The sequence below is a fragment of the Pseudopodoces humilis genome, chromosome 19, assembly GCF_049639895.1.
Source record: "Pseudopodoces humilis isolate 2021_Gansu_Grassland_sample_001 chromosome 19, ASM4963989v1, whole genome shotgun sequence".
In the NCBI taxonomy this organism is placed as follows: Eukaryota; Metazoa; Chordata; class Aves; order Passeriformes; family Paridae; genus Pseudopodoces; species Pseudopodoces humilis.
In genome coordinates this window covers 9,131,166-9,152,629 of record NC_142218.1, presented here as the reverse complement: position 1 = coordinate 9,152,629, position 21,464 = coordinate 9,131,166, and the positions used below count along the sequence as shown (strand labels likewise).

The window sequence follows — 21,464 nt, the reverse complement described above, 5'->3', positions numbered from 1 at the left end:
CTGAGGAGCCTGTTCAGCACCCACCCACTCTCTGGGGGAAGAACTTTTTCATAATATCCAGCCTAAAACTCCCCTGACCCAGCTTCAGCCATTCCCTTGTGTCCTATCACTGTTCACCAGAGAGCAGAGATGGGAGCTGCTCCTGAGGAATCACAGACCTCAGTTATCTCCCCTCAGTCTCCTCCTCAGGCTGAAGAACCCAAGGCCCCTCAGCCACTCCTCTAATGGCTTTCCCTACACCCTTCCTCATTACTGAAGCTGGGGGAGGCCAGGGGGTCCAACCAGCCCCTCCATCTGCTATTCCCAGCCTGGGAGCAACACGGGGCATCAGCTGCTAACCCTGCTTCGCTCACATCAGTAAGTGTGTGCGGAAAAATCACATAATTCCATTTAATTCAGCCCCAAGGGCAGCCTCCCCTCAGGGACAATCCCTGGGGGGTCGTTTTTGCAGCCTGGAACCGCACGGAGAGCAGCGCGCGCACAAGGTTCGCTTTAAAGCTTTATTTCAGCTTTCCTCGGTTAAAACAAATTTTTCAAACTTCTGGCTGGAGCACACGGATCTGGCTATAACCGCACGACTGATTTCGGCGCTCCTCGCCCGGCCCGGCCCGGCCCGCAGCGGGTTAAGGCGAGCGCCCACAATGCCTCGCGCCCTGCAACGTCGGCGGCGCCGGGCGGGACCGGGCCGCGGCCGGGACCGGGATTGGGATTGAGATCGGGATCAGGACCAGGACCGAGATAGGGTCAGCAGCTGCTCAGGGTCGTGGTGCGTCCCCGTCCCCGTGGCTCCCCGCGCTGGGGCTCGCTGTGCCGGGGTCGCCCGTACCCCCCAGGCCAGCGCTGAGGTGGCGGCACTTGGGCCCGGACCCCGCGCTGTCACACAGGACGGTCCCGAGGGCGGGCGGGGTGCGGGTGCCAGGCTGGCGTGGCGGGCAGGAGGCATCTGCCTGCCCGCTACTTCAGCTGTTTCTGCGTTATTTTCTTGCCCAGAAAGCAGAGGCCGGAGGGCTTGGCGGAACCCGGCCATGTTCTGAGGGAGGCTGCAGGACGCCACTGGGATCCGGGTACCGCAGGTGTGCCTGAAGGAATCGCCCTTCTCTCGGCCCTGCGAGGCGCTGGCTGAGGCGGGTGAGTGGGAAACTGCGCCGCTTTGAAAGTATGCACCGGTCTTGATGTATTTGCGAAGGAGAACCGTGCCAGCTCCGTGGAAGTGGGCGCAGTGTGTGATTCCAAAGGTTTCTTCAGCCTCCGTGGCCTTTTTGCCCTGGTGCTTCTCACAGGGAGCCTTCAGGACCATGAAGTCACCAGGCCACGTCACCCACTGACTCTTCGTGTACTAACTTGAAAAGCCCTTTGTAGTTTGGCTTTGAATTTACTGATTTACCAGTGGAGCAAAGTCCTATTACGTATTATTTCCACTTCTAGTCCACTTCTGCCTTTTTGCTTGTTTAGCCAACTAAAGATTTCATAACCAGAAAACTCATATGGTGTACATCTAGTTTTTGCTCTGAGCAGATTGTTTGGGAAATAAGAATGTGAGATTGGTCTGTGTGAAGCTGTCTCTTTCCACTTTAGAACCCTTGTCAGAAATATTTATATTCTTCAATGGAAATATACTTTGAAAGGGAACATTTTCTTCACTGCTTATGTCAATTTATATTAGATCAAAACAATGTATATTTCTTTAAGGTGGCTTCTTTTTTCAGTATTTAGTCATGAAACTTGAACAGCACAGTGGTTATATGTCCAGTCAGCTACCAGAGCTTAGCTTTTTGGTGGTAATCAATGATAATAGAACTCTTAGAACTTTGTGGGAAAATCATTAAAAGTAATATAGGCATCTCTAAAGACATTACCTATTAGAAAGCTTAGAACATGACATTTTTACTTGGTTCTTTATTTCCGAATGCTTTGGTGGAGGAGGACAAGGTGAAAAGCCGGTGCCTTTAGTTACCTCCTCCTTTTCTTGGATGTCATGGTGTGGATGAAGCTCTGCCTTCCCACCCGAGAGACGTGATGGTTTGGGCTGGGAGCTTGGTGCATGTGGAATGGATGTATGCTCAGACTGCGGTTGGCCAAAGTCTTTCAGTTTTTGTTTAAAAAAAGGTAGTTATGGCAGAACCAAAAGCAATCGCTTCCTCTCTCACCTTGGAGCTGGAGATCTGAAACTCGTGTATAAACATGGAAGAAGGCTGGATATTGGCTGTTGGAGGATGGATGTAACTTTCTGCTTTGTAGACAATTCCTGGCACGTGCAGAATTGGAGTGGGAAGAGTATTTTCTGTTCAGCTCCAGCAGTGCTCATCTGCCATTGAGGCTGGAAGGCATGTAGACTGCCTTTGTTGGTAATTCTGATTGAAAAAGGAGAAAAAATGGTGAAGGAAGGGTAAGGCTAAGAGGATTGGATGTCCAGCCAAAGAGAGGAGCCTTGGAAGCTGTCAGTAATGTACAAGAAGATGCTGGGGAAATTCATTCCTGGGGAAGAGGCATCGACATGCAAAGATAAAGCAGCAGCAGTGGCAGAGAGGAGAGTCCAGAGGGTGCACTGTTGTCTGGCTGGCTATTCCTGCTGAGTTATTTACTTAATTTCTATACTGCAGAGGAAGAATTTTCCATTATCTCACCAGGGACAAATAGTGGAATTGAAGACGTGGACTGGGAGCCATGTAAATGTATTTATGGTTGTTATTTAGGACAAACGAATGTATGTAGTGCTATCTCCCTCCCTGCTCATGTGTGCATGAGTAAGTTAAGGAAGGTTAAATGTTATGGAAATGCTATTGGAAATACTGTGTTTCATTATATGAGGGGTCGTTTGCCACACTTTCATTCTCCTGTTCTGAAAGTTACACAATTCTTACTAGCTAATTGATAAAAATAACTGTGCTCAATTTTATTTTAATGCAGGAGGACAGGAAGATTTTATTCACTGCTATTTGCAGTAACCTTTTAAGTCTAAAACACTTCCATCACAATTACTTGGTTTTGCCTAATACAAAGTAATTAAGGCTGAAAAGGTAACACATTCTAAACATCAGTGGAAACACTGCCCCTTAAATTGCACAGAATTAAGCATTTGTCACTGAGATGTTTACAGAGGCATAAGTGCTTCAGATAAAAGGCAGTGAGTTCTGCTACAAACACCTGCTTTTAGCAGTGGCAACACGTAGGTACAGCACTGAGCTTTTTCCTCTCTGAGTCATGTTATCTTAGCTGGTGATGCACAGAACTATTTATTGTACTGCTCTGCTTTAGAGATCTCTAAGAAGTTGATGTCAGTCACAAATGCAATGTTTCCTTACCTGTAGCATTTTACCTTTTTAAACACCCTTCCTTTACTTTTTAAAGATACATCCTCCCTCCATACCCTAGGGCTGTGGCAGTTGTATGTAACAATCATTCACCTTATAAAATTATTGTGAGATTGTTAATTTTATTGATGTTTTAAGGACTTTTGATTATTTAGTCAAATAGCACCATGAACCAGTGTCAGAGAGTTGCATAAAGGCATTTTTGCCTCTCACACCAGTGTTTGGTGAAAATATCAACCTGCTTTTCTTATGCTTTGTATCTTGACTGGCCAATAATCTTGACATTTAGTAGTTGGTGTTGTTTCTAGTCAGCTAGGTGACTTCTGTCTTTTATTACATCTTATAAGTGTTATCTGGAGTAGAAATGATAAGATGGAGAGGAAGTTAAAACAGTGAACAGATGTTATTTATTTAAAGTTATTTTAAATATGATGCTATTAGTTGGTAATAGGATTTTTTTTTTAATCTAAACTGCAGCCTTATGCTGCACCCTACGCTATAGTTCTTCAAACCATGAGTGCTTTGTGTACTTCAGATTTTTCCAGGCTGTGTACTGTGTGTGAATCACTTTTTTTGTCTTAATGTGAATTTTATCCATAGCTTGACACTGCTCCCTGCTGTTTTCTGCGTCATAAAAATTAGAGTGAGATGATGTGGTCTGCTAACGAGACATGCCTGTTGAATTACAATTCTATTTTGTGTAAAAGGTCCAAATAATTGCCTTAATTTCTTAGAATTCAGTTGACAAACAAACTCAATAGTTCTGGAAAATTACAAGTTCTTGTATCATCTAGTAAGGGGCTCTTTTAGCAGCACCTTCTGCACTCTGAAGTGTAAGAGTTTCTGCTATTTTTTGCGTAGGTCTGATGAGTTGTGTGCATGTGATCCTGTGAAATCATGGGTGTTATGAAGTGCTTTCAGGAAGGGTAGTGGATGGCTCTGGGAGCAGCATCCAGTAGAGTCTGCTTCAATACCTCTTGTGACATAGAAGAATTCCCATGTTTATCACCCCTCACCCACTTTTCAGCCATGACTGAATTACAGCTTTCCACTGATGGAGTTAAGGTGAATAAATCCCCCCAAAACTGCAAAGTTACTGGAAAAATAGGATTGTGGGGTTTATGGTGGTTTGGTTTGTGTGTTTTTCCTCTGCAGCTGGTTGTGAGTCAGTGGTATAGGTTCCAGGCTCTTTGTCACAGAGCTGTGCTTGTGAGGTACTGAGCATCCTACCAAAATCAAATCTGTGATCGTGACTTTTAGTTTTTTTCTTTCTCTCCCTTTGCAGAATCATGGCAAGTCCAAGAACAAGGAAAGTCCTCAAGGAAGTCAGAGCACAAGATGAGAACAATGTGAGAAAATTATGATCTTTAGATCAGTTTTGTAGAATTGAATTTGCTTTTTACCTACTCCAAATATACACTGGGGTCTTCTACAGCTGCTGTTGTCTTTCTGCTGTGGCTTACTAATGCTAATGTAGAAATTTGGATATCTCATGTATGCATTACAATACATTGCTGCATATCTGGCACAAGTGTTTCAGAAGTTATAGTATTGCTGGAACCCCTGGGGTCTTTTCAATAACTGGTGTCTGGGGCACAACTTAAAATGGTCCATTTCAAGTAGCTTGATTATACGTTAAATGTGATAGCCATGGAAAGATTCACTTTTATTTATATCAGTACATTAAATTTTGAGTGATGAATCTGATAATAAAACTGAAGTCGTTGCACTGTATGAGCAATAAAGCTACTTCTAAAGAAAAAATTCTGCTTAGATCTGCTGCTATTTACTGCCAAACTGTAGTGTGACTGAAAAAGTGTTCCAGATTTTAAATACTGAATTTTTATTTTGCCAGGGAAACCTCAAGAATTCAGTTTGATTACTTTCTTTCAAAGCAATGAAAATGAAATCAAAATTAATTCTTTGCATAGTAATTTCCATTTGCTTGTCCATATTTCCTCACTAGTTTTTGGTAGTTGGTGCAGTAATTTTTATAATCCAAGCAGCATAAATAAATACCTGAAGGAAGTTTATGATGTCAGGGAAGTTGTTTCCAAACACTAAGAACCCTTCCTTCTTTTTTGGTGTGTGATGTTTTCATGATTTGCCTTTTTGAGCTGTGAAAACATCCCATGGCCAGTGATGGCAGTCTGCAGAGATAACTGTTTTTCTCTCACAGGTCTGTTTTGAATGTGGTGCGTTTAACCCCCAGTGGGTGAGTGTGACCTATGGAATTTGGATCTGTCTGGAGTGCTCAGGAAAACACCGAGGCTTGGGAGTTCACCTCAGGTCAGCCTTTCCAACAGACCATGGACTGAGTTGCATTACCTCGGGGTTCATTATGGCTGTGAGCAGCATGTGTTGGTTTGGAATGTATAGAATGTCTCAAATCCAACATTTCACTGGCAGTTTTGCTTCTTGCTCCTCTCCAAAGTGGCCTTTGCTCTCTGTGCCTTGTCTGTAACTAGCTAGGTATAAAACTAGTCTAAACCACAGCTTTATTATGTTCAGGATATTTATTTTTCCTTTGTAATATAAATGATAGTTTTTCTTGTTTTCGAAGAAGCATGCTCTGCTGAGATGAGGGTCTATGGAGTAAGAGCTGTTATGGGTTCTGGAGACTCAGTGTGTATGTAATAGGGCCAAAGCAGGGAACAGTTGCTCAAATGAGGAAAGGAGAGAGGAGGGAAATCACCAAAGCAAGGAGGCCATTCAGAAGTACATTCATAGCTTTTTGAGGGGTGATTTGAAGCTCATTATTGAGTAGGAGTTGCATAGGAAACGAGCATTTGGAACTGTTCTGTATCTTGCATAGAAGAAAAGGTGAAATTTCTGAGATGAGGACATAGAATCATAGAATTGCCAAGGTTGGAAAAGACCTCTAAGATCATTGAGTCCAACCATCAAAATACATGATAATATACAGAAAAAGAAAATTGCAGAGTGAAGTATGGGAAAAGTTTCTGTTACATAGTGGTCTAGATTAGTTTCTGGACTTCGAAGGAAGATGCTTTTTCAGTCACTTGCCTTCTGTTGACTGTCTCCTTTAAATGCCAATAAATGACATGATTTTGGCTTATTTCAGTGAAGATCTGCCCACTTTCTTATGATGATCTGTCTTTCTGTACTTGGAGAGTGTTCTCTAACATGTTTATACTCTCAACTTTTGAGATAGGTTCTAATAAGCTTTTTTTTTTTTTTGTCACTGTTGATACAGCAGGAAATTAAAACAAGCTGTGAGCTAAATTTTTATTTTTTTATTTTTTTAAACCTGCTTTTCAGTTTTGTGCGTTCTGTAACCATGGACAAGTGGAAGGATATTGAGCTGGAGAAAATGAAGGCTGGAGGTAACAGCAAATTCCGACAGTTCTTGGAGTCTCAAGATGATTATGATCCATGCTGGACAATGCAAGAGAAATACAACAGCAAAGCTGCTGCTCTGTTTAGAGACCAGGTAAGCTCAGTTTTATGTGTGTCCTCAGTCTTATGATCTGAAAATATCAAAATGCTTTGTAAGCACTTGGTTTTGAAAGCAGGGAAAGTTGCAATTTTTTGAACTTCAGTGGTTCCTGATAAGGAATGTGAGAGAGTGAAATCCTGGAAGAGTTAATATAAACCTGAATGAGTTCATGGCTTAAGTATTCAGCAGAAGAGAAAAGGAATGTTGTCCTGCCAGGGAGATAAGGTGGGGTTAGAAAAGAGTGTCTTGGGCAGGCAGGAGCTTTTCTGGACTAACTTCCTTATTTTGGTTAACTCTCTAATTTATCCCAAGGATATCCCAAGGGTCTGGTACCTCAGAGTTGTCAGTCCAGGACTGCCCTCTTGGGACCCTAAAGGTCTTAGAGTGTTTCTTCCCAAGTCCTGTAAGAATTTTCTATTGAAATTTTCATTTCTGCATTTAGCTGAGTAGCTCTGATTTTCAGTGCTGCAGTTTGTTGCAGCTGTTAAGTCAGTGGAGCTGTCTCAGTCCTCAGTTCACTGCAGTTCACTACTTCAGCTGTACAGTTCTATCCAAAGTGAATTTTTTATAAATCTTTAGTGTATGTAGTAACATACCACAATAATGTAGTTCTGTTCCTCCATTACTCTGTGATTAGTGCTTACATCTCTTCATTAATCCAGTCTTTCTTCAAACCAAATCTGTCTCCTTGAGGAAATTGTCTAATATTCTATTTCAGTTGCCTGAAATAAAACCAGTGTTCAATTCAACATCACAGCCTGGGAGTCAGAAAAAAAAATGGTTTCTTGTGAAAAAAAGTTAATTGATCCAGTAGCAAATTGGAAAAATGACTTGTCCTCATGTTACAGAACCAGTTTATAATTTGTATGAAATCTCTGACTTGACTGTTCTGCCTCTTGTAGGTAGCTACAGTAGCTGAAGGCAAGGAGTGGTCCATTGAAACTTCTCCTGCCAGGAACTGGACCCCACCTCAGCCTAAAATGTCTCTGTCTTCTGCTCACCGGTACGTGCCCTGCTTACCTGATGTTGGTACAGATACAGCATCAGACACAGACACATCAGAACCTGATGGTTTAATGTCTGCTGGGTTTACCCTGTTGGTGCTGGTTGTCTGAACAAGCTGAAGTTACGGAGTATGAGGTAACAGGACTTTGTTTTCGTAATAATTCTCACTCCCTGCACCTGAGCCTTAAGCTGTGGCAGAGAGAAGCGAGCAAGAGCAGGGGACAAGCAACCGTGCTTGTTTTACCCTGACTTGTAATGCACCTGAAATTACACACAGGTAGTGTGTGACATCCTCACCTTAACTGTGGTGCTGTGCCAGTTTAGGATTCAATGCCAGGGAAAAAGAAACAGACTTTTCCCTTGTGGTGCTAATTACCAGGAGAGCATCAAAGCTCTGTACCACAGCAATTCTGTTCTGCTTTTGCATGTAGTGCTTGTTACTCTGTGCACTAAAGATCCAAGTTAACTGCAAAAGCAGTTGTAAATCAAAGGAACAAGAGCTTCATGCCTTTTAGTGGTTGCATTAGAGTTCCCTTCTTGATAGATGAAAAAAATAATCAATTTTTAACCTGTATTATGGTGGTATAAATCAAGCTGTACTGCTGAGCTAGTGTGTTTTGCTTAACATGGCTTTGATTGTTCAATGTTTTATTTCAGTTCTGCTGGACAATCTCAGACTGCAACTGCCTCTTCTGACAAGGCTTTTGAAGACTGGTTAAATGATGATGTCAGCTCCTACCAAGGGTAATGCAATATTTACTGACTTTGAGTGCCTCTCTCACTAGCATAACAAAATGTTTGAAGCATTGAAGAAAAAGTTTGTAACTCCAAATATTGTGGTGGGTTCCAAACCAGGGAATTCTGATTGTATGTTGTACCTTACAGTGATTTGAGAAAAACAGGCATTTATAAAGCTTCTTTTATTCCTTTTCTCATTTTCATGTATCACTTTATTAGGATTTACTCAGCTTTCTGATGTCAGTGATCTGTTAAACCTGGAGAATCATTAGGACCACATTAGCTTGCACAGAGGAAATTGTAATGTGCTAGGATTCCTCAGTGGATCCTTGGTGTTTTTATGAAGTGAGTAGTTTTGTATTTTGGGTGCTGGGTGTTACAGGACTTTATTTTCCAGGTGAAAAAACAATTGTCATTCTTCCATATTTTTCAGTTCTTGCTCAATGTTTTTAATGGCTGCATGCTGATGCAGGTGCTGTTTATTCCTATTTCTGTGGCAGTGGCCAAGAGAATCGTTACGTGGGGTTTGGGAACACAGTAAACCCTCCAAAAAAAGAGGATGACTTCCTGAATAATGCCATGTCCTCATTGTACTCGGTAAGGAATTGCTTGGTGCTTTCTGAATTACTATTTTCTTCTGGTTTAGCCCCTGTTATGGGAGAATATGAATGGAGAAAAGAAACTAAAGACTGCAGGTGGATATGGAGAGATGCAGAGTATTGGTTGTATTTTCGTAGAGTGCAGAAGATACTGGTGGACTTTAAAAGGCAAAATGGAGAAACTTGAGCAGAATTTAAGAATCATGTCTGGTATCAGTTCGTAGAAATAACTGAAGATATAGCAAAGGATTAAGAAATAATAATCAACAGGGCTGAAGGAAAAAAAAAATAATTACCTATAGGGAGTAGGTCTAAATATGTTAACCCTATTAGCAATGTTCAGACGAAAACAGCTGAAATGTGTGTGTATGTGGGTGCCAGAAGCCCTGAACAGTGATGAAAACATTTGAAATACTTGTGACAGGGTGTGAAGAGATAACAGCATATGGCTGAACAGTTGTCATGATTCAAGCAGAGATAGTGAAAGATGCATTGTTGAAATAAAATGTGAATAAAGTCAGCGGCAGTGTGGGCCATACTGGCAGGCTGCAGAGTCACAGTGCTGAGCAATATTTGATGTTTGGAGTCATTTGGAAAGGCAGTAAGGTCTCCTACCAAGGTTAGTGGCCAACAGCTCTCTGTAGAACCTCACTGGCCTAAATACTCACACCAGGTTCTACTGTTTATTTAAAAAACTTACCAGAGAAATGTAATGCCTGAGCCTTTGAACAGGTTGATCACAATATTCCAGGTGATCCCATAGGCTGCTTGGTATAGATCAGCTAAATATTTTCTAGGTATCTCACAGTTTTTAGGCCAGAGAGTTCAGATTAGAAGGCACATCTGCAGTGTATTGCAGGTGAGCTAAGACAGCCAAGGAGAGGTGACACTGTTCCTGTGAGCCATTCTTTGAGACCAGGTTCTCCCTGAATGTCCTGGCTGGAATGCCCTCGTGTGAGCACAGACACACATTACAGTGTGCCCTGAAATCCTGTATTTCTGGGAGGCTGAGTTCCTTGCATGGATGTTCATCCTGGTGAGGAAAACAATTTGCCTTCCACTGCATGGGATGATTTTTCTCCGCACTTGTAGCCATTTTTAGCAGAGTAACCTCTGAAATACTCTGGCTTGCTCAAATCGACACAAATACTGAAAGTGCATTGCTGTATTTCAGTTAAATGAGAGGCTCTAATTTTTCTCAGTAGCAGGTAGTTCTTACAACTACAGAAAAAGCTGTATTAGAGCATTTTGACTTAAGCTAATCTGTTTTAATGGAAACTTGGTTATTTGCTATTATTATTCACATGTAGTTCACGACTTTATTGCTTTCTTTAAAGGGATGGAGCAGTTTTACAACTGGAGCAAGCAAAATTGCCTCAGCTGCTAAAGAGGGTGTAAGTAAATAAAATGTGGTTTAGTTAGCAGTGGAATGCTACAAGTGGTGATTTAGATATTCTTTTTTCACTGTGAAATTCTGTCAAATCTCCATTACCTTGGAGAGGATCATGCAGCATTTCTAAATGCATGTGTTTAAAAATCAAAGGGTTTATTTCAGGTAAACCTGCATGTATTTGCTTCTCTTTACAGGCTACCAGATTTGGATCTCAAGCAAGTCAAAAGGTGATTATAGATTTAGCTCTTACTCAGTCTAATTGTCTTCAAGTGCTATGTGTTTGCCTGCACCAATTGTCTTAGATTTACTTATCAACAGACCAGTGTGTTTTGCCTTCATAGTGCACAGTAGTGTTTAATACTAGCTTTTAATTCCATGGGAATGGCAATCAGCTGCAGTGATCAAATTAAGCAAGAAATAAACAGGGATACTCTGCTGTTTGTTCCTATTGGATGTATTGGAGAGGCTGCTGAGCTTGCAGACTTAACATAGCCCTGTTGTACTTCTGTGAATCTTAAATGTGGTCTAGCTTGAAGTAGTTTTCTTGGTAATACAATACAAAACAAACCATCTTCCCATGGCTAAAGCCTAATAAGATGTTACAAATATGAACTGCCTGACTATTAATAAATCAGCTTGCTTGTGTGTGTTTTAAAAAGTAGGAATGACAAAAGGATTTAATTTACCAAACTGGGGTTAAAACAGGGACAGACCTGATTACACAGAGTTCTGACATAAGCAAGATCTGTCTGCAAGGAAAAGTTTTAAATTCAAATGTAAAAATGTATAAAATGGGATTCTTAATTTGCCTGGTTTGAGGTGCAAATATTTATAGATGGTTCAGGAGTTTTAATTGAACTATAACTCTTGTGTATGTGCAGCATTAGCCTGGTTTGCTTTCTGATAGGCATAGGAAGTATTGCTCAAAACCAATGTGCAGCCGCAGGTGCTTGTGTTCAGACAGGTCTATGCACTGGGATATTAATCCTTCAAATGGCCAAACATGGGCATTTTTGCAACAAAAATGTCTTGTTAAAGCACCCAAACTTCCTACTTCACAGCTTTAAAGTATTTACTGCTTGGCTTAAGAAAAACTAAGTTTTCTATAGGTCTTCCTCTTCACTCCTTCTGGCAGTTTTCCTTTTAGAAGCTGCTCTTTCTTTAGTATTATTAATAAATATAATATTAAAATTAAAAGCTCATCACATCTGCTGACAAGGACCACAGCAACATGGTGCTCTAGAGTCTTAAGCTGTGTTACTGAAGGTTAAATTTTGTTCCTGAAACTTCTGACCCTTTGCAGAACAGATTTAACACATTTTATGTGCTCTACATTGGTTAAAAGTGTATTTGGGGCCCAGTGACCAAATGCATTTCACTGTTTCTCTTGTCAGTAGATGTTAAAAGTTGGAAAAGGTTTGTGCTACTTAACTTGCCTGAAAAAATGCTGCCAATTTTTTGCTAAAAGCTGCTTCTACCTTCCTTGCTCTTTTCTCTTTTGCTCTCTGGGTAAAGTTTTGGGGCTACAAGCAGCAGCCAGAGCCGGTAACACCCTCACATCTGTTCTTGTGCATGGACTCCTTGTCTGTTCGTGCTGAATATGTGCATTTGCTCCTGAGCTGTCTTTTCTTTTTCTGCCTTAAGTCAAACCTGTTTAGAATAATGTTGTGTGTTTTGTACAGTAACATTTCTTCAAACCTACTTAAAATTTGTGAAGTGGGGTAGAGATACCCAAGCTGTGCACTGTCTGAAAATTGACTGTGCTGCTCTCCACACTCTGATGATTTCAGGATTTCTGTGGAACTGGGATTTCCTTTTGCCTTTGCTTCTCAAAGAATTTTTATCCTGTAAGGAGTAGAAATACTGGAGATAATGGCTGGGAAAAGGGGAGATCCTGGGAATGCTGTGGCTAAGGGAAAGGCCTCTTACACCCCTGGGAGTCTATGGAGGAAAGATGTTTAAGGTGCTCCTCTGCCGGGAAGAACATTAGTGAGGGCTCACACCCTGACCAATGGTAGTAAGCAAATATGAACCCTTAGGAAATGAAACTTAATTACCTGGCATATTGGCCCTTTTGAATTAACCAGGATAATTCAGCAGGTACTCAGTATGATATGGCAATTCTGAAGAAATCTGTCAAAGGCTTGTTATGGTAGTAGCGCAAGAAGTGATTTCAAACTCTTCTAAACCTGCTGTCCTTGTCAGCCTTGCCTTAGGAAAGTAACATTGTGGTTTAGACTGTGGGCTTACATTTTTGTAAAGTGCCTCTGAAGTACAATATCCTTGTGCATCTTGTTCTGGATTGCAACAGATTTCTGAAGTTTATTGTTTTTTCTCCCTGCAAACCTGGAGTTTTAAAGAAAATAACAAAAATCTTCTGTTGCAGCTTTGGCTCTTGTGTATTGCTTGGAAACACTTGGGCTCTTACAAATGATAATTGTAGATGATAGTTGTAGATGATAATTGCAGCACTATAAGACAGAGAAACTGGGGAAAAATTGGCCAAAAAGATCTAATTCTACAAGTAATTGAGTTAGTATGGAAAAATAAGGAGGGGATGAGAACAGTTCTTCCAAATACTCAGGCATTAGCAAGGGGCCCATCCTCGAAGTTGTTGCTGGTTGCACCATTGCTTCTGCTTCCAGTGCAAGGTCAGACTTTGCTTGGGCTCTGGGCATCTATTGCCATGTGCATCTGATTTTAATTTATTGTCTTTTAATGTCTCCTGCAGCACTTTGCTGTGTGTGCTTTTCAGCTCATTCTGCTTGTATGAATCAAAGCTAAAGGCTTCTTGTGTTTTTGGAGATGCTGCTGAGAAATGAGCCTGCAGAAAGTGTTTGCTGTGGGTTTTTATTGGGTATTTTATTTTTTTTTAAAGAAAATATAACTGACTTTGTTTTTGTTTTGCTTTTAAATAGGCATCAGAGTTAGGTCAGACATTAAATGAAAATGTTCTCAAACCTGCACAGGAAAAGGTAACTTTGGAACTAGCAAATGACTTGCAGAAAAATGCTTGTACTCACTCAGGGAGTGGTTGATTCCTCCTGCCACAGCTGCCCAGGTTCTCAGGGGGTTTTCTGTAAAGGGGAAGCATCAAACAACTCAATGTTAGGCTGTTATCAGAGAAATGTTAATGAGGGTAAACTCCTTCCACCTATCTTTCTCATGTCTACCAAAGTCTGTCACATTCTTTCTTGTTAGATACCATTTTATAGATTTCGTGCTTTCAATAATGGAACATGGAACAAGGGAAAATGCACCCTAAATGGCTTTAAAGTCAGTTGCTTAAATATATGTATGTTTATATCTATTAGTAGTTGTATCTTGGAGTATTAAGTTCCTAGTGTTTTACCTACCTGCCAGCTTTATTTTAATTCAGTCAAGCATTTTTGAGCCATTTGAAAAGAATGTTTTAATCATATTGCAAACTAATTTCTCTTCCATTACCTTTATTAATTCACCATTCTTTACGTGGCATTTCAAATCACAGGAGAAGACTCTTAATTGGTTTTTTATTCCCTAGAATTATACACATCTTATTTCAGAGGGCTTAGAAGCATTATTTTCAGGGTTATTTTTAGGGTGCATTTCCTTGAGCTGATTTGTATTTTGTAGGACAATTTAATGAGAAATTATACATTCTGTGTTAAAAAGAAAGAGATCCATTTCCCTTAGGATGTTGTGCTGTTAGTTCTAAATAAGTGTTACTTTCTGAAATAAGTATTCTCCATATGGTTATACAAAGTCACTTGCTTTGGAACAAATGCCATTTATTAAGTGGTGAAAGGTACTTGTATTGTGTTCCACCAAAATTCAGAGCCCTTTTAATATTGAAATAAGCATCTATAAAAGATAGAGAATAAAAGGGATCTGCTAAGTTTCTAAACACAGTCTTTATATGCAGTAGAATATATTGATAAAGCTTCATGTTGGCAGATGTTTTTTGTACTGGTGTTTTTATGCTCAGCTGTAGTGTAATGATACCTGAACTGTGTTTAAACATACCTTCCTGAAACTGGGTGTGGTACCTTCCTCAGACTGGGTTTTTAGCCACAGAAAAATCTCACAAACTCAAAGGGCTGAGCTTCACTCCACTATAGAGAAACAGACTTGATATATAATTTTCTTAACTTAGTTTTGACTTAAAACTACTTTGATTCAGTTTGGGGTTGGGTTTTTTAACATTTTAGCTGTTAAGCACAAATTAGCTTGTCTGAAGGTTTCAGTAATAATTTGTTTTATGACTAATTACCAATACTTTGGTCCACATAGGTGAAAGAGGGGAAAATATTTGAGGAGGTCACCACGGGGGTATCGCAATTGGCCAGCAAGGTATGAGGTGGCCTGCCTGGGTTTAAGGAGGCCAAACAAGTCAAGCCAGTCTCCATATTCTTATGAAAAATGATAGAAAACCCTGGTGCAGCTTTGGTCTGTGCTTGTGTTGAATAGAGAAATTTGGAAAGTGGAATTTTGGGCATGCAGCACTTCTGTTGGGGTGTTTGAAGCTGCACAGGCATGGCAGTGTCCTCTTAGTAATTTGAAAGAGGACATGGAGTGGTTACAAACAGCCAGTGTCCCAAACAGCAAAGAAAATGAGGGAATATGGAGACAGCTTGTGTTCCACTGGTACAGTAAAAGCTGCTAATGCTCTGCACCTTTCTCCTTTGCCTTCCGCTGCTCTCGGTGCTCGGTGACGTGGTAAGTGCTGTCTGAGGCTGCCCAGCACAGAAATCCTGCACAAACTAACACCTGCTGAGATAACTTGCATGGTGTTACCCAGGAATGTGTCTTCTAGCACAAGTCAGCACTGGAAGCTCTCCCATAGACCAGCTCAGTGTCTTAGGTTTTGGTACAATTTGCATAAAATAAATTATGTTATCTGTTCTGTTTAGAGCCTGGCAACTCTCATGCTGAATTCTGGGATTCATCCTCCCTATCTAACTCAGAACAGTACCTTCCATGGTGTCACTTCAGAAGTTGTATTTCTAATCCAGTTCTAGGACTCCACTTTTGGCCTGTTTTACATGAGTAGTGAAATAATGCTGAAACAGAGTGAAAGTAGCTGTGTAGAACAGTAGAAATATAAATACAAGTTACATTAATCACAAGACATTAGTGCTTTCATTAAGTTTAATTTTATGTAAGGACTAGTTCCAGTATTTTTGTCAAAGAAGTCTAGGAGAGAATTCTAAAGATGTTACAACAATAGGTGAAAAAGCTAAACCTGACCTGTGTCCCACCTCTTCCAGCAGCACAGTGATGTCAAATGTATGTTTTTTACATCCACCACACAACTGCCCATCAAAAACATTAATGAGCTGTGAGTTAAATGTGTTTGATTTATGGGAACAAGTGGAGGAATTTGTTCTGGCTTTTGCTGTTGGACTTGGCAGAGGTGTTGGTTCAGAGTAAATGAATGGAGTGTTTTGTTTTTTTTTCTCTAGGTTCAGGGAGTTGGGAGTAAGGGATGGAGAGATGTCACCACTTTCTTTTCAGGCAAACCAGATGATAATTCTGACAGGTAGTTTTTTGTTCTTACTTTCTATCTCTTTGAACACATAATTTTATCTCCTGTACATTCTCTGCAGTAGTGAAAGGTAATTTTTCAATATTAAGAACTTATTCTGTCTTTGCTGATAGTACTCCTCTATGTAATAGGGAGGAATTCAATATAACTTTGTTGATAACTGTTTTTAAGCTGAGAACAAAGCAGCACACATATTTTGGTTTAAAATTTACTCCAAATGCACATTCCCTTTCCTTGAGCCTGTTAAATCTTTTAACAAAATCTGTGAATTAGACAACAAGCTTATGTCATTTGGAGTAATATTTAGTTCTTCCTTTATCATCAAGGGGTTTTTTTAAGCAAAGAGCAGTAGAATTATGGTTTTCTTTGGGGTCATTTATTTTTACTGTTATGTTTGGCATAACTAATTTATTTCTACCTTCCTTTCCCACCCACCCCCCAAAAGACCAGCTGAGGGAGACAGCTACCAGAACAGTGGAGGGGAGGGCTACCAGAACAATGCTGTAGATCAAAGCTTCTGGGAGACCTTTGGCAACTCAGATCCACCAAAAGCTCATAAATCTCCAAGCAGTGAGAGCTGGACCTATGTGGACAATTCCACAGAGAAGAAGAGCTCGGATAGCTGGGACGTGTGGGGCTCGGGAACAGTCTCCAACAAGAACAGTAACAGCGACAGCTGGGAGAACTGGGAGACCAACTGGGAGAACACAGGAGGGGAGAGCAAGACCAGAAAACCTACCAAGGCAACAAAAAATGCTTGGGATGACTTTTAGAACTGTTAACCCTGCTCTGCACAGCTGGGAAGGGGAGGCTGTGCTGGCTGATCGAGGGGAGGGAGTTTTACAGACACCTGGAGTATCATGGTTGACCTTTCTGATCTGTTTGTGCTTCCCATTCATTCTCCTTCCTTCTGCCCCATTATAGGGAAAAAAATCCTAGCATCTGAATCTTTTCTTACATAAAGGTGGCTCTCCCTTTTTTAAGGATAGTGATAAGTTTACTTTCCTTGCACTATCGGAGCTGGCTACAGCAACTTTCTTAACACAAATGTTAGAGGAAAGAAATCAGTGCAAGGACACTTCCATGGCACAACCTTGCATGTATAGGTTAATAGGTATTCATCCAGTCCTCATCTAATTTGAGATTTGGGGTGTTTAATGCAAACAAAGGACAGGGTGTGACTTGGAAAGACAGCCATTACCTGGGCAAGCTGCAGTTGAATAAATCGAGTTCCAATGCCTTATGGATTGCTCTGACTACAGGAGGTCTGGCAATTCAAGATGGTCTTTAACATATTTTTTATTGGAGCTTTGTTTTTAAACATTGTGACATTATTTTTTTTTAGTAGTTGAAAACTTATTTTTCCCCTTCAGAATTCCGAAGGAATCTAGAGCTAGATAATTATTTGTGTGAACTTACAGGTTTGACCTGAGCCTCTCAAGGGATATCCAGAATGGCTCTACTTGCCCACCTTACTCAATGGATTGAGTTTGCACTGTGCATCTCTGCTACACAGAAAAACAAAGCTTTGGTGTTTTCTTTCCTCACCTACTCCCTTGCCCCAGTTTGAGTATTTTATGTACTCTCTTTTTTCTCTTTCTTCTTTCTACCTGTGTAGTATTTTATTAATGCTGTTTAAAATGAAGTCTTTTTGCTGCTTATGTCCTTCTGGACATCTGTTTGGCAACCTGGCAGCAAAAGATAAAATTATAAAGAAGATTCCAGCAAGAACAAATGGGTGGAAAATACAAGAACATTGAGCAAAGAGCCTGGAAGCAAGTCCCTTTCAAGATGAGTAGATGTCTGGATTTAATAGTAAAATTTAATTTAAGCAGACGTTTTCCAAATGATTCTTTAGTGTGTCAAGCTGTATCTCTGTTTCTGTCATACATTTCTCCACATTTTCTTCCTTGATCTTGTTAAAGAAACACTATTTTGGAAACTTGAGAAACTGTCAGCATTAAGGACTGGAACAGGAGATTCAGTTATGTGTCAGTTTTGACCCAACAAATGGCTTTGCATGACACAAACCATAACTTCTAGAGAAAAATTAAGACTTTTAACATCAAAGGTATCATAGGTATCCCATTTTATTTTGGGGGTTGCGTTGTGAATGTACCCTCAGCACAAAAACAATCGGCTTGCTTGAAAACTCAAATCATGATGTTCTCTGATCTGCTTTTCCAGCATGGAGTTCTTTCTGTGAACCCTGTAGATCCTATTATTTATCTAAAAAGCCTTTTCTTTTAAAAATTCATTAATTTGTTCAACAACCAACCAAAGGTGTCAAAGTTACCTTAAATAACACTCCACTTATTTTACTCCTCACGGAGGTTTTAAGCAGATAGTATTATCAGCAGTTTAAAAAGGAAAGAAAATTAATTTCCTCATAAGTAGCATATTTTAAAGGCTTAATTCTGAGTAGAAGTAGCTCTATTTATAGCCTCAATCTGTATTTCTATTGCTAGGATCTTTGAGACGATGAACAGAATATTTTTCCAGTCTTCCTTCACCGTGTTCTGCGAGAGTTGGGATTTCTTTTTCCCCCTTGCCTCTCCTGAGAGTGTAGTCTGAAGCTCATGGTCTCCAAGCCTCTGCAGCAGGACCCAGAGCTACTCAGACCCAAGTGCTGCTCCAGGCTGAGCCATTCCCAAGGTGTCCCTGCTGTCACAGCCCCTTTGGAAGTGCCAAAGGCACAAGAGCTCTTGGTTTTCAGTGCTGCTCATGGTACCACTGGCAGCAGTTCACAGCCTGACTAAAACAAGGATTTCTTTCTACTTTTTCTCCAGTTCCAAGTATAACTTTGTCATAGCTTAGCTGCATGTCAAACATAACTTTGTTTTTTTTATGCTTACACCTCTGTTGCCTCCTTGTCAGTGTGTCTGCCTGCCCAGTCTGAAGCTGATTCAGCTTCTTCTATACAAGTTTATTACAGTTTCTCATTCATAAACCTCCTGAAATGGCTCGTGGCAGGAAAACCTTTATTTCAGTCCACTCACTTGGTGATATTGTGATATTTGTGTGCACGTTCTCCTCAGCTGTGAGCTTTGCCTGGGACAAAAGTGGTTTATTTATGTATCACTTGCAGCCATGATTGGCATGAGCCATTTGTTTGTTCTTCTGATTTGATTTTTGTAGCTTTTGAAATTTCTGTGTTCTAAATCAAATAGCCAGAGAGCCCTGCTCAAGCAGAAGCTTTGGGTAAAGATTTTTCCTCCAGTTGAGGCAGGGACAGAACAGTTGCTGTCTCTTTCTGCAGTGTTGTAGGGAAGCAACAAAATGCTACAACTGACAGATATTACTGGAAGATCCAAATAAACTGATATAATGGCAGAAGGTGTAACTGCAGACACAAAACCAGTGTGCCAGCTGGTCAATTTGATGGGCAAATGGGCATTTTTTAGTGACTTTTCTGAGCCTAAATATGTGATCATGCCTTCTAGAGGAGAGGACAAAACGAGGGCATTTTCTTTTTTTTCCACACCTGCTGTTTTATTGAATTTTACTTTTTTTCAGAGTAGGTGTCTGGGAGGTTTCTGTACCATGAAGAAATGCATCCCATCACACTGCACGTGCAGAATCAGACTTCTGTTTTTTAATTCTTCCCCCTCTCCCCTTTTGGTCTGGTGAGGATCAGAGGCATTGAGTGCAGGCTGCTGGAGCTGAGGCTGCCTGGCTGAGTGAGGATCCAGCCATGAATCTGAGCGTGTGGTTTGGCAGGGCCGTGGTGTCACCGTGAGCTCCACCTGTGCAGGGGTGACCAGGGCTCTGCTCCCCTTTCATCCCACTCCCTGGAGTCACAGATTTCAATCCTACAAGCAGACTGCCAGGAGATGTGCAGTAGGTGGAATTGCTTTACCGATTGGACATTGCAATGGCTGGTTCAAATGCCCTGGTGACCCGTTTTTATTTCTTTGTATGGCTTCAACTTCGGAAAATACAGAGCAGCTGGATTCCTGCAGGTAGTTTAATAAAAGAAAAATATCAAGAAATCAAAGTACCACTTGCAAAAGAGTGAAAGTATTCGAGAATGCTCCCAAACATAATCCTGGGAGTTAGGGATTATTTTGAAACGTTTCATTTGTGTCTTGAAACCTCTTAATAATTAGTACAATTCAAGAAGTGCTTGGCCATCTCTCCCTCATGGTTGAGACCTCATGGATAATGCTGCTGCTTTTATTTTCCAGGCCAGACTGTAACATTCCATGGGTTCATAATGTACTTGTCAGTGTAATGGTCTGTGCAATAATTTAACAAGTGTGGATAAAACCTTTGTTTAATCCAGGATACATTTAAAGATACAGTGGTCCTCTTGGAGAGTAGCAGTCTACACAAGTATTTCAGTTCTTAGCTTATTTTGGCTGAAATACTAAAGTTCAGTGACACAGGTAAAGGTTTGAGCAATCAGTGATTTAAACAGAAATCAAGAAACATTTCCATGGCCGTTATTAAGAGTTTGATCCTAATGGCTGAGTGGCCTCTAGCTGCAGAACCCTCTTTCATTTCCATGCCAGCAGAAACTTGGTCAGTCTGGAGTACTGTATCTTTAATTTTCCTGCTCTGTTTTTTTGTGAAGTTCACAGGAATGGCGATTTCAGTGAACACTATTCATTGTTCTGGACTTGAACTGCAGTGTCATCTTTTAAAGAGTATTATAATAAAGAGATATGGAGCAGAATGGTGGTCAGCCCTTTTTCAGGAGACTTCAGTTAATTTTCAGCCCAGGTGCTGGTGTCATTCTTCCCTGCCAGTAACAAAGGAGAAAGGAAGCTGCCAACATTAATAGAGCCAAAAACATCTTTATATTTCATTGGAGTTTCACAGCATAACTTCAAACCCTTACTTAGGAGCAGTTTGAAGACATTGTTTGCCTCCTTATTTAAGAACTATAAATAGAAATTAAAGTGCAGATAAATTTATGTATTCTGAGATTTTTATTAGCTTATCTCCAGAGGCACTTACTACAGCAGAAAAAGGTAACTTAAAAAGCAGTTTTCCTGCAAGAAGCAAGAGTCCTCTGACAAATCCTTCAGCTGTGGTTGTGTTCCACATTCAGATTCCAGTTTCTTTCTTGAGCCAAAGAGCCACGTGAGTATTCCAGATGACTGCACTTGGCTTTGTGCAAATTTAAAATACCTTCTATTATGTTCTTGGTCAGCAGGACTGAATCCTAATTGTTCTGTAGAGGTAATTTTACTGATGTTTACACACAAAAATGGACATTTGTGTTTGATAACATGACTGGTATTCTACAGACAGGCTGTGTCCATCCTTCCTGTAAGGGCTGCTGTGTGGGTTGCAAATTTCACATGGGATTACTGGAAGTAGACAGGACATGCTTGTTCTGGAGAGAGGGTTTGGGCCATTTATTCTGACAGCATCCAGAGTTAATGACCTAAAATCAAAACAGCATGGAAGCAGTGATGTGTAT

At 40.7% G+C, this 21,464-nt stretch overlaps 1 protein-coding gene across 8 annotated transcripts; it reads left to right on the top strand.

The window, feature by feature from the left end:
• The first annotated feature begins 653 nt into the window (after positions 1–653).
• On the top strand, positions 654–19,376 carry ARFGAP1 (ARF GTPase activating protein 1). Of its 8 annotated transcripts, none has more exons than XM_088064560.1 (15): positions 654–743; positions 991–1,128; positions 4,597–4,660; positions 5,491–5,600; positions 6,594–6,765; positions 7,674–7,774; positions 8,434–8,520; positions 9,015–9,111; positions 10,451–10,507; positions 10,701–10,733; positions 12,022–12,051; positions 13,425–13,481; positions 14,779–14,838; positions 15,951–16,027; positions 16,479–19,376. In XM_088064560.1, the coding sequence occupies exons 3-15, from the start codon at positions 4,601–4,603 to the stop codon at positions 16,804–16,806; spliced, it is 1,269 nt and encodes a 422-aa protein (XP_087920686.1). In that variant the 5' UTR covers positions 654–743; positions 991–1,128; positions 4,597–4,600; the 3' UTR covers positions 16,807–19,376. The 8 variants fall into 8 exon arrangements, with proteins under 8 accessions (XP_087920686.1, XP_014109551.1, XP_087920688.1 ...); XM_088064561.1 differs by having other exon boundaries at positions 663–766; XM_014254076.2 differs by lacking the exon at positions 12,022–12,051.
• The last annotated feature ends 2,088 nt before the right edge of the window (positions 19,377–21,464 follow it).

Coding starts and splice junctions, on each gene's coding strand:
- ARFGAP1 (XM_088064560.1), top strand. CDS start 4,601: ATGGCAAGTCCAAGAACAAGGAAAGTCCTCAAGGAAGTCAGAGCACAA. Junction 10,508..10,700: donor CCTCAGCTGCTAAAGAGGGT/GTAAGTAAATAA, acceptor TTCTCTTTACAG/GCTACCAGATTTGGATCTCA. Junction 12,052..13,424: donor ACAAGCAGCAGCCAGAGCCG/GTAACACCCTCA, acceptor GCTTTTAAATAG/GCATCAGAGTTAGGTCAGAC.